The sequence below is a fragment of the Amblyomma mixtum genome, chromosome 6 (assembly GCF_055824585.1).
Source record: "Amblyomma mixtum isolate Tamu chromosome 6, ASM5582458v1, whole genome shotgun sequence".
Taxonomy (NCBI): domain Eukaryota; kingdom Metazoa; phylum Arthropoda; class Arachnida; order Ixodida; family Ixodidae; genus Amblyomma; species Amblyomma mixtum.
In genome coordinates this window covers 82124058-82137144 of record NC_143017.1, presented here as the reverse complement: position 1 = coordinate 82137144, position 13087 = coordinate 82124058, and the positions used below count along the sequence as shown (strand labels likewise).

At 46.2% G+C, this 13087-nt stretch overlaps 1 protein-coding gene across 1 annotated transcript in view; it reads right to left on the bottom strand.

The window, feature by feature from the left end:
- The window catches only part of LOC149339563 (kin of IRRE-like protein 2), a 171104-nt gene that overhangs the window by 87469 nt on the left and 70548 nt on the right, over positions 1 to 13087 (bottom strand). Inside the window, exon 2 of the mRNA XM_089550510.1 lies at positions 35 to 121. Coding sequence (XP_089406636.1) covers positions 35 to 110 — 76 coding nt within the window. The 5' untranslated portion in view covers positions 111 to 121. The remainder of the gene's footprint in view (positions 1 to 34; positions 122 to 13087) is intronic.

Below are 13087 nucleotides of genomic sequence, written 5' to 3'. Positions count from 1 at the left end.
GCACGCGAAAAAATTACCCAATTTAATCACTCACTTTTCATGTCCTTCTGGTCGTGTCGGTGTGGGTCCTTTAAGTGTCTACTGCGGGCGCAGCGAAGAAATAGGAGCATTCAGGCATTTCCTGAAAACAGAAAAAAAGAAAGAAAACACTCTTAGCGTCTGTGTGAACGACAAGCAACGTTAATGCAGCCTAGATTTCTAAGCTAAGTGCTACATTATATCTATCAGCGCTGCTACAGTGCCACAAACATTGCTATAGCAAACACGGTCACCATAACCACAAACGAGGATCCAAAAACATAAAGTATAATGATGCTTTACACAGCAAATACTTCGGTTGCTCATATGTTGGCCCAACATATAAAGAAATGTTTTTTTTTTTTTATGTATGAACCGAAAGCATGGACGGATCGTGCACGTTACACAAACACCAACTGCTTGCTGTTTGTAAATCCCATATTTTTTGGCACTCTAGTTGTTGGTCGCAAGTTATACAAGCTAACCACCTAACGAATATAATTCGAGAGCTAGTCATAAGGTCGCGGTTCGGTTCTTGCCAGTAAGCTCACAAGCTCTCTGACCAGTAAGCTAACAAACTATGTATTCGAGACCGAAACCTTACGAGACCACATCCCTAACCTGACTGCACTGCGTTCAGCGTGCGGAAATGTAGAGATCAAAACAAGCACGGCTACAGCGAGTGAACACAAATAAAATAGCGAGAATACTTCGTTCGGCGAGGCACCCTTGTTGTGTGTAGAGGAAAAAACCCGGCGAAAGGAATTCTCTGATTTCCGCTTTCCTCTCCCGTAGCCGGCGATCAAACAATCGTATTCAAGCAAAGTAAGAGCAGAGGGAGGGGGGGGGGGGGGGGGGGGGGGGGGTAGCTGACAAACAACTCAGTGCGTGCTCATTCATGTCTTGGGGCAAAGCCGAACCTTCGCTTTCCCACCGGGACGCGCGGATTGTGTTGTGTATAGCCCCCAAACAGAACCGTTTCGGAAGTGCCGCGAAGGCCCCAAGTCAGCACAAGAGTCAATTTCCCCTGCGCAACAACATCATCCTCCCCCTTCCCCCTCTTATCCTCACGCCTTTTTCCTCGTCCGCTTGCTTTCGTTCACAGGATATTGGAAGAGTAAAAAGGGGAGGTGGTAAACAGGCACTGTCTAGGAATAGAATAGATATGTACATACAAGTAATTCAGCGCGGCGCAGCGAAGTCGATTCGGCGAGCGGTATAACGCGTCACAGTCAGACGTCGGCCCGAAATAGCCATCGCGCGTGCGGAAGTTGACAGAACCACGCACATGTCACGCCCAGCAGCAGTAACAGCGGGCGGGACAGAGAAATCGTTGCGCGACTGGTCGCGAAGGCGGCAACATGTGGCCGAAGGGCGCCGCGCGTCGTGCCAGAACCCCGTCTTCGCGCCCCTCTCGTTCTGTGCTTGTTTTGTGTTTGTTTGTGACGTCTTCCTTGTCCTCTCGTGGCGTGTGTGTGCCGCACGGCTGGCGCGAAAGGCGGAAGCCACCGGAAGGAGTGCTCGCCCGAGCAGCGAACAAAGAGCGACGAAACGCGACCAAGCTCCAGCAGGGTAGGGTGTGAGAACCGTGGAGAGCGCACGGAAGAGATTGGGGCTACGTTTTTTGCTGTTCCATTGTCGTCCTTGCTGTGCGGTATGCGCGTCCGTTTTCGGAAATGCTTTCAGCCAACGATTAGCTCCTGGTTGTTTATATCAACGATGCTGGCATTGTTTATCGTTACGCGTAGCATTTTTGTTTTCAATTACGATGCGCTCGAATGCATAAAAAAATACAAAGCTTTGACTGCATGGATAAAATCTTTGTTGGGAAAGTCCCTCAGATAGCTGTTTCAACTCCATGTGGGGAACTTGTGGCCTTGCCCGCATGGGACCGATGCAGGCCCGAGCTGCGGAACCAATGGCGGCTCCAGATAGGATGCCTCCATCGGACCCACACGGGTCACCCACCTCGTAGCCCACTTTGTGCGACATGGGACCTCATATTCCGTTACGTCCAGATATTACGAATGACCGAATATTCTGTATTGCCTTTAACTTAGAACCGAATAAGAGACAGTTATAGATTTTTTTGGAACCTAAAGTGTCGATTGTGCCTGCGAGTATAGTAGCAAATATGCCGTTTTAGCTTCGGCTGGATTTCACTGCCGTGCCACTTTGAGACAGCGCTTCAAGTCGATAGAGCCGAGGAGATTTGCTTCGATCCGTGTCTTTTATGCGTGGTAGACACGCCGAAAGCCGTCGAATGAGCAGCGAGCTACGCAAGAGCGCGTGGTATGCGTTGCTTTTGCTCCCGACATTCCAGGTGAGTGCATTCCCAGAGTTATATTTACTCATACAGTGCTTTCATAAGCCACAAAGCACGTGGCGGAAATCGAGGTGCACTCACGCTGTTTTACACTGACCCCGCCTGGAGAAATGCGTTGCGTAACTGTGATTTGCGAAACGTGGGCGCGTTTGATCGGAAAAATATTGAACGCGCTCGCTTTCCATGCGCCCTTTGGAAGAACTGTTGGTCGGAACCAAGATCGTCATGCTATTTTTTTTTCCTAGTGGGAAAATTCCGTCGTAGAGTGAGCGCCTAATACAGCGGGCAGGCAACGACCAATGGGAGTTTCGAAAGCAATGTGCGCGTTTTGTACAAGAAACATTTCTTACTTGCGCAAGCAACCAAACAACTTCCATAAAAAGCCGGACGGCCGTTTGAGACTTTACTTATTTCTGTTATGCAATAGTATATTTGTGGCAATGTTATTGACGTAAATTCGTTACAGAGATAACAGAGTGAAAAAGAGGCATAGAGACTAGACCGAATTGAAGCAACTCGAATTGTCTCACATTTCGGAATGCAAATCAAAATGATGGAAACATGAATAATAAATAAGAGGGAGTATAGATGCACTTCGATGTCTTTTAAAAAGGCCTTTGTCTTGAACATGAGTACTTGAATTTTGATGATGATGATTTTTTGCGCTATAGCCGCAGATGGTGGTAGCGGTGGTGAGAATGATGACGACATCAACCATTTTGGAGGTTGTGGGGATCCTCATTGAACGAACACAAAAATGCTGTGACCAGCGCCCCAGCAACCTTTCTGTCAAGGCCGGTGTTTCGGGATATTTCTTGAAGCATCAAGTCATCCAGCTTATAAATGAAACTCGTCATGGAAATAATCGCTCTTTGAGATGAGGGAAGTTTATGTGAGTGTTAGTGTACGGGTTGTCGGTCCTTTCGGAAGTACCCAGTGTTATAGAGGAACAAAACAGCACATCGATCGGTCGACAGGGCTCTCGCGTTCAGCATGCTATAGCTGCAGCTGCCGGGCTACGAAGTCCAGAATTCTTGGATCTCAATTAATTGTGAGATAGCAATGCTACCCTATAAGGAACTGTATGGAAATATTGAAGGTAATAATCCGGTCTTTCGATGCGTAGCAAATTATCTTTTAAAAGTTTGCTATCGCTCGAATAGAGTAGTTAAAGGGCACAGACAAAAAATTTCGAACGCAACCAAACGTTATGATTTGTTTCATGGCCGTAAGAAGATGTCTTCTCGTAAGTTTCAGTCGCACGCGTTGAGTAAAACATAATTTAATATAATTTTGAATGGTGCCCGAGCAGTCACTCGCCATTTCTGTCCGAATCGAGAGACATCGCGGTGATCTTGCCCTAACTATTTTGATGTCACCACACCCAAATGATGCTCATAGGAACAATCAGTGCTTGCCGGCGATGGCGACGTCACCCTAATATGGTGGCCCAGGTTGACAGGTCGACAGTGACGTCAAGGTGCCCTCCAGACCTGGCGCTGAAGAGACAGAAACTGGCGGTACGAAACCGTTTGTAATCAATTATTAGCTCTGCGCACTGGTGTTCTGACCTCATTCTCACGGTTAATAGGCCCGTGGGCCTCTTTCAAGTGGGCAAAAATGGACACCTTAGAGCTTTATGTCTATACAGCTTAAGGCTGCCATAGAAAGCAAAAGGGGAACGTTTCTGACAGTGGCGAAAACGTTAATAGGAAGGAAGGAAGGAAGGAAGGAAGGAAGGAAGGAAGGAAGGAAGGAAGGAAGGAAGGAAGGAAGGAAGGAAGGAAGGAAGGAAGGAAGGAAGGAAGGAAGGAAGGAAGGAAGGAAGGAAGGAAGGAAGGAAGGAAGGAAGGAAGGAAGGAAGGAAGGAAGGAAGGAAGGAAGGAAGGAAGGAAGGAAGGAAGGAAGGAAGGAAGGAAGGAAGGAAGGAAGGAAGGAAGGAAGGAAGGAAGGAAGGAAGGAAGGAAGGAAGGAAGGAAGGAAGGAAGGAAGGAAGGAAGGAAGGAAGGAAGGAGCAGGTTAATAGGGGAAAAAAATTCAAGCGTGCCGAGGGAAGATCTGCGGATGTATTGATTGTTTTATTGGAATCTTACGATACTATATAAAAAATTCGCTTATTAGCAACTCCCAGTTGAAAAAAGCGCTTGTCTAGAGTTTCTGGATATGGGGCGTCATGCTACAAGGCGCCCCGAAGTATCCGAGTACGCGAGTTCTGTCTTCAGATTGTGACTGACTAAAGGGCGCGCGCAGAAGCTTCACCAAGACAGGTTTAAAATAACACTTGTGCAAGCAGAATATAAAAGAAGTCGACGGTAATGTTGTCAGGAAATAATAACATTAGTGCAGACTGTGTTCTCTGATGGTGACTCGGTGCTCGTCGGAGCAGCCGACGCCCCGCACCACCTTTTTGTGAAACGAGGAATGCTTATTGCCGGTGAAACAGTACCGAGAAAACGCGAAACCGAATCCACGCTTTCAGGGACTGATAAAGCAAAACGCGTCACATTAATCATACTGTCTTTAATAGAACGAAAGCACAAATTTCTTATACTTTACTTTAGCCCCCCCCCCCCCCCCCCCTCGAAAAAAAAAATCAGAAGACAACTGGTTTAATCTATTCTGTGCTGCGCGTCTGCGCCGAGACGCCGAACACCCAACGTTCAGATTTGTAAAGCTATTAATAAGGTCACGAAATCTCTGGCAGCTTTTATGGACGCCAGGCACTAATTTATGCATTCGGTTTTCGCAGCCAGAAATCGCAGTTCAAGTCTCCATACCGCATCACGCTCACAGAGCATCGCGCGCATTTCGACGCATTTCCTCTTTCACAGGAAAAGTTCACCATTGCTAGAACAGTTTTGCAGAAAGCGTGATAGACGAGTTTCTAGCGCCATTCATTGGGGTAAAGCCGTGTATTTGGCTGGACGTGTTCATGAAGCGTCAGTGAAGGCCGTAGACCGCTGGCTAATTCAGCGTACTTAAGCAAGCATTCCCAAAATATTATATGCAAGTCATTGTTTCGTCGCGGCCGTAGTTAAAGCAGAGTGGCGACAGGAACCCCACGGAGTTTCTTTATGTGTGCGTTCTATAAATAAATTAAGCCTATGGAGCAGCGCCTCGTACTACAACTCCTTGTGGCCCACTTAAGAAGCTGGCAAAAAATCAAAGGCACGTATTGGACTGAAGGAGCGGATAGAAATAGCCAAGGGTACACAGCGGCTACAGTTTACAGGATACAGAGAAATAAAATGTGTTAACTCGCTTAGACTGTAAGATTAAAGGTCTAATGCAGACCGTATTTTGCTCGGTTAGAATTACGGGACATGGTCAGTTAAACAACAGTGGTTTAGCCCTGGCTAAACCTGGAAGATTGCGAAAGCAACGAGGAGAGCGAGAGAGAGAGAGAGAGAGAGGTGATGGACGTCTCTGCTCCTCGCGCATGCGCAGTATGGCCTTTCGTCAGCTCGGCGAAATGGCTCGGCGACTCGCGCTGTGTTGCTCTCGCAACAAGACAGTAGTGATCACCAATTCGATTTCGAACTAAGGGCATGTGGGCGTACTTTAGGATCTTGGCATTATCTCAGAAAGTACCCAGCAAGCGTGTATTTGATTGTTAGCCCGCATTTATTGCGTTCAACGTTAACAATTCACCTATTTCGCGTAATCACTGCTGGTCTCACTAATGCCAGCAAAAACAGCTCTTAGGAAAAAGGGACTAACAGGGGGCGAGAGGTTAGTCTTTTTGAGTACTAACTTACCTGCCACTGGCATTTGTCTTTTTCGGGACTAATTGCAAAGGGTCAAAATGTTGGTCCCGTTAGAAAGCGATGCAACGGTTAGTCCCCGGGAGGAGACGTTTAATGAAAAAATGTAATCGACGCGCGATTCCCAGCGTAATTTAGAGCGGCATAGTTTCCATCAGAGCTTGACATATATAACAACAATAAAGGGAACAGAAATAAACACACATGAAAACACCAGGATTCGAACCGACAACCTTCGTATTAAGAGCACAGCACGGATTAATGACGCCACCACAGTATGACGCCACCACAGTATTTTTTTCTTTTATGGTACTTATTTACATGGTTTTGTACAGAAAGGATATATAACATATGTGCGTGTGTATACACACACAAAAAAAACATTTACAGAGCACAAACATGATACTAAAGATATTAGAACTAAAAGGCCGGTAAGGAAACCAATCGGATAAAAAGTCCAATTCTTCGTAGATGTACGTTACCTGCAGCAACATTCGGCTAAAATTAATTCTGGGCGAAACAACAGGTTCAACGTTGCGGTCTTGCATGCGCGTTTTTCAAAGGCTATGAAGACCACGGTGCGAGGTCAGAAATAAAATCCTTATATGCGAAACACACACATTGCTTGTCTTTACCGCTCGCATTGTTGTCAAACGTATTGCTGTTTAGAGCACAGTATGGCGATTTTGCTTTGATAGGCTTTTGCAGCAAGCTGCGTTAAGCTTTAATGCGCACGCACAGTGGTCTAAATCGCATTTTGGCAAAAAAAAAAAGAAGTGCTGAACTGTGTGTACATTACGACCGGTACTTGACAACCACAACAGCTATTTTCTTTTCGCTTTTTTTTTTGCCTATAAGGCGGACTTATTTCTGGCAATTGGCAGCTGCAAATTACAGCCTGTTGCAAACAAATATAGAAGGCCATGGTTTCCTTCCTTTTTGTTACTGGCGGACAGCGGTGACAGGGAATTGACTGCTTGCCACTCACCGTTTCGCTAAGTGTCGCCTATACTTACACAGAACCCCATAAGCTAGTAAACAAATGGCAACCATATGAAACTACGTGTACTTGCTCAACCCTAACCTTTACAAACCACATTCACCACGTATTGAAGCTCGCTGCATTTTTTTTAAGCGCTTGCACGGCTGCCAGCCCTTTCGGTTGCACGAAGCCTTTTTCTCACGCAAAAGAGTCTATCCGCTTCTTCACGGGCAACGGCGGTGCTCTGACTGGTCTCAGACGACATCCTGCGCTTCAAAAATCGAGTACTATTGCAGTCGAGGTCTTCTCGCGCAATTCTCGAGTGCTGCTATGCTGCGATTCGCCCCCCGTTAGTCTTTTTCTCGGCAGATAGTCCGTTGAGTTTGCGCACGGCGCGCATTTGTGGCAAGAAGAATGCCGTGTGCAAATTTTGGGACTAACGGGGCGCTTTGAGGACTAAAGTTGTCTTTACTCCACCCTGGGCCGGTCTTTTTCGTAGAGTGAAATATTCTATCCTTCGTTATCGGTAGTGACGATTTCTTTATTTATAGCCAATTTAACGAAATATATGTTACCCCTGACTCTCTTTAGAAGTTATTATTCGTGTGTTTTACGACGACAATCTTTTCGAATGTTAATATTGTTACCTCGACGTGAAAAGCCTCTTATAACTGGTAAGTTAATTTTGGTTGAAATACAAGCCGGAACGGGCTCAGGTATTACTCCCTGGAGTTCCTTTACACAGGAAACTTGGCAGCGCGCATTAGCCCACTATCGATCTCGTCATTTATATAAAAATATTTTTAATATCTGGAAATAAAAAGTCTTTTTTTAAGGCATGTAACTTCGTTTTCGTAAACTGCACCAACAAACAAAGGGGTACCGTTCACATCGCTATTCCCACAGCGAATGGCTAATTCCACACCACTCCTTAAATCAGACATAATAAATGATTTTTAGCGCAACGACACAACACAAGAAAGACGACAACACGGGCGCTTTAAATCAGATTCGACATATTTGCATGAAATGCATGTTGTTATCGCGTTATTTTTTTTTTTTTTGCTCTTTCCACTGTTGCATCCTGTCCTGAAAGAGAGTAATCTGACTGTGTGGAAGGCCCTAAATGCTGATATTATTTAGCCTTCCTTTGAGTACGCCTGAGAAGCCGCTGGCTGTTTGTATGCCCACACTGCTAATCGAGAGCAAGTTGTCTAGTGTTTGTTAACTATAGCCCGCCGTAGTCGTTGCACGCTATTTTTCTGTGCCCTGTGACAGGAAGCAGTGGCCTTGTAGTTTGATATAGTAGAAACTTGGTTCAGCGCAAAAGACGAACACAAAGAAAGGAAACGACACACACGAAGCGCTCCGTGTGCGTCGTTTCCTTTCTCTGTGCTCGTCTTTTGCGCTGAACCAAGTTTCAACTATGTCCTACCAACTAGCCCAGCACGAAGTTTTGCTGTTGTAATTTGATATTGCTTGTGTTGGAGATCGTGAAACTAATAATCTGCTCTTACAATGTGTGAGAGTCCTGCCACTGGCAAAAGTTGCCCTGGCATACAGATGGACACTTTGTGCTGAAGCTTGCCTTGATTTCGACAGAGCTAGACACGCTTGTGCCGACTCATCAGAGATGCCGTCGGAAATAATGGCGAAACTGAGCGTCCGCTTTTCTGACGTGGCAGCGCATGCGAAAAATGATAACTTCCTTTTGCCTATGGTGGGCTTTAATTGCATTTGGAAGCCTTGTTGTTGAATACCGGTCAAAGCGAAAATGCAAGACAATATCTTCTACTTAAAGCTCTGCCTTCGTTCATTAATAGATCCTGCTGGAGAAGACCTTGTGAACTTGTGGGGAGTGATTTGGTGGACCTCCTAGAAAGTTATTCTGATAACAACAAGGAAGCCTGAGCCGTTTAACCATCCTACTCGGCTCTCAACTTGCCATTAGGTTTTCGTGCTGAGTATTGAATTCTAAATTTTTGTGACGATAGTTACATAATTTCGGCGACGCTTGTCTGGCCGTATCGAGGGCACAGGAAGCACTATCTTGGCAACAATTGCGCTGAATGTTCATATTTCCGGGAATGAGGGACTTTTATAGCACATTTTGGAGTACCAGAAAGAGAAAGCACAGCAGTACCATTTCGCGCACCTTGCGTATAAGTTTAATTCAAAAGGATATGCTTTGTTAAAACGGTACGAAAGTTTGAAGTAAACGTTTTCTAAACCTGACCACAAAACAAGTTGCCCCGAATTACTCTTCGAGTACGGCAGAATTCTCACTCGCATTAACCCGACGTGTAGAACACCATGCGAAGAAACCAACGTATTCTTGCTTTGACTTACTAAGGTAGCTTGCGAGCAAAAACATCCTTCCAAACTATTTTCTTAGATTATGCCATCGTGCTAACTAAAATGGAACCACATGTATTCACTTAGAAGTCTAATTCGTGACTGTTAGTTAGCCTTTTCGATGGACTATATCAGCAATGGTAAGAGAACGAAATATGACCTGCAATAGGTCTCCAATTTCACAGTTAACACAATATAATGCAGCACAATTTGTTGTTCAAGAATTGCCAGGTAGTGAAGGTCTTTCAGAGAAGTTTAAAGAAAATCGGCGAAAAAAGTTTCTGTTTTTAAATCGCAGTCAAGGTAGGCCAGTTCTCGAAACTTTTAAATTGCAGATCATTTGAACGCTAGGTAAAAAGCATCTGGCCAATCTACGAATAGAAATTTTGTCCGACGACATTATCAAGGACCGAATGATACTATGAGAACATCTCAACCTCATGTTTTTATTCCTTCTGGTCTCATTATCGCCCTAAAAACTGCCTTTTTCGGAATGCATTACTCTTTCAACAGTTTTTGCGATTGTTTTGCTGCAAAAATTTATCCAAAAACATTTCTGCCCTGCTTTCAACAGAAAGGTTCCCACATAACTGCAGAGAAAATATTGAGGTTCCGCAAAAATTTATTTTTCTTCTCGAGGTAATCCAAACTCACATTCTTGCGAAATCGCAAAAGCGACATTTTCCGCTTCTCGTGATACCATATTATGGAAACTACAGCGTTCCTTACGAAACTTACCATCATTTTTCGTTGATGCATTTTACCATCGCAAACAAAAATATAATTGAAAACAAAAAATGGATATAGAACCTCCATCTGACGCACACACATGTTATGTGTGTGTGTGTCAGATTGAGGTGCCATTTGACCTTTTGTGTATGTGTGTGTTAGAGAGAGAGGTAATCTGCTCTGCCGCCATAGAAAAAAACGTTGAGAGATCCGTTTGCTTTGACAACTTTTTCGACTCACTGTCACACTGTTACCACTCACAAAGTGGTTCAAAGACCCATCTGGTGCGCATGTCCTCAGAAAGCTTTCACATGCAGAAATCGTACGCAATGCCGGCTTGCGTAACGGAAATGGATAGTGGAGTTTACAACGAAAAATGTAGAGAAAACCCGGGTGAAAGCGAATTCTGTCCTATGTACTTTCCTTAAGCCTAAAATTCCCGCTCCTAACTAAAAGAGTATTAATAATTCGCGTGCAAGCTCAGCTGTTCCTCCCTTTCTCGCTGCCTGGTCTTTCTTGATAACGCCGAATGAGTGTGCCCAGACAGGAACGCATTTAAATTTTTCTTTTCTCCTACTGTTCAAAGCAGATTCTACGCCGGTTATCCACGCTGCTTTACAACGGCTGCGAATTACACATTTTTTTTTTTTTTTGCGAACGTTGAAACCGAGACTAAAATAGGCGTACAAAACTGAGAAAGAGTGGAGCCGCGGAGTGTTTCGCGTTGAGCAAGATCCCTTCTTTCTCTTGGAGTTCTGGCTAGACTAAGTTTCCTTCTGAGCTAAATAATGCAGCTTTCTCACTGTCGGTGCCGTGCAATTTCGGAAGCCTGTGATGCGGTAACAAAAAGAAATAACAAACTGAAAGGCAAGTAAGTTGGCTGCAACACTTCTAGCTCCCTCCAATTAGGGGAATGAATCCCCCGAGTCCCATAATTGGAGGAGAAATTTTTAGCGCGAGTTTCTCGCGGTGTACAAAAAAGAACGCGAAGGATCGCGGGTAGTTAGCCCATACGCCGGTTTTGGGCAGAATTGCGCCGAGCCCATTTTGCCCGATCTTATCTTTAATGAGGTGGCCAGAGCTTATGAGGTGGAATTATGCGCCTGCTACTATGCTGACGTTCCCCCCGTATATAAAATAAAAGAAAAAAGTACGCAATCAAGTAAAACCAGAAATATATGCGGGCTCTACCGGATATTCCTACTTCTTTTTTCTATTGCCTGCAGTTTTTACCACAAACTCGCTACGAAGAGGCTAATTAGCACAGTGCTGTGTTCATCCTTGTCACAAATCAATCGAACCGGATACCCGTTATAATTAAAACCTTCGCAGCTTTCATGATGCGTTGTACTCGCGATGCTTCGAAATTAGCCCGGGTTATTCCTTCGTTGAAAAGCGACTGTGAATGCTAGGGGGATGATTAGGAAGGCGCAAGCAGCGGGTGAAACGGAGCTAATCAGGTTTTCCCTTGGTGCGATGCACATCACGGAAGCAGTTTCCTGGCTGCGTCGGGAGTATAGAAATGCAACGACTATTTGAACAGTCGACGTGCGTTGTGAGCAGTACTCGCTATAGTGAATAAGAGGATGTGCCGGAATTACATAATCAATGAAGGGGAGATGTGACTTGGACGGGACTGGCATACTTTCGAAGAGTTAGATGAGACTTCCATTAGTACTTGCTAAAAAGAAAAGAGAGCGCCCTAAATAAAGCCTGAAGCAAAGAGCATTACGAAAGCCTATCGCGAAGAACTCACTGACGGCATCCACTTAACCCTGCTCGTTCAATTACGACATACGGCTTCCCGCGTTCTAATAAACAGGAAGCATAACGGAAGTGCACACTAAATATAGACCGCTGTGCGCTGAAAGCCCAACCAGAGTCTCTAAGCTCTAACCACGACGCTGTGGCGTCTAGTTTAGAAGCGAGTAAACTTTAAACTTAGAGTGACCGCATCTTTTAATAGGCTCCACTTTCCATTCACTTACAGCTCCTCTACAGGGAAGCTAGCAAAGCTCTACCTCTCCCCACCCGGAGGGCCGAGTAGCGAGAGCGGCGAGCCGCAGAGACCACTGCAAGCGCTGCTGAGGTCGGAAGGAGTTTTGTCCATCGCAAACGCCGACATAAATCACTGTCGCCGCAGCGTGGACCCCCAAGCAGCGCACCGCGAGGAGCCATCGTTCACTCGGGGAAGCGGGACGCGTGGGATCACGCAGCCAGGGCACGTGTCCGCTAATGGGTCGCAGGCTGATGGAGGGAAGTGAGTTTTGGTGGAAGAGGCCTCACACCGCGGCGGCACAGCGCCCACGCATTTGCCCCCAGCGTTGTGCGCTAAGGAGAAGGGAGATGCCGCTCGTGATGCTTCAAGTCGCGCGCTGCCAACCCCGGGTCTGAGCCAAGCCGTCATCCTTTGGAGCAATCTCCACAGGAGTAGAAGGGAGGGGCGGGAGGGGGTGACTCCGATTAATTATCGCGAAAATTGGGCCGAGAAGTCCAGCTCCCGGCCACAGTGGCAGCTCGGAATCCATCAGCGCTGGGCGGTGCCTCGCAGCAGGACATGGGGAAGAAGGGGAAAGGGTGGATGGGAGAAGGAGACGACCTGTAATTATGACGACGGAGCAGGAGGAGGTCCGAGGATGCAGCGGCAGCGATGGCAGAGTGTCGCCCATCCGCGCTGTACAGCGCTTGAAGAGAGAACGCGAAGCGCACCGACTCCGACCTGGGGCTTTCGCGCGCGAATTTGGATCTCCATCCTCAGGATTCACGCGTTGCTTCCTGGGCGTGTTCACCGAGGCAAGCCCAGAGGGAGAGCGGTGCATGGTTTGCGAGTCAAGCACTAATATGATGCACTGTGGCCGCAGGTGTAGAAGCAGCACAGAAGAACGGTGCTAGGAGCTCCGAAAGAAATTGATC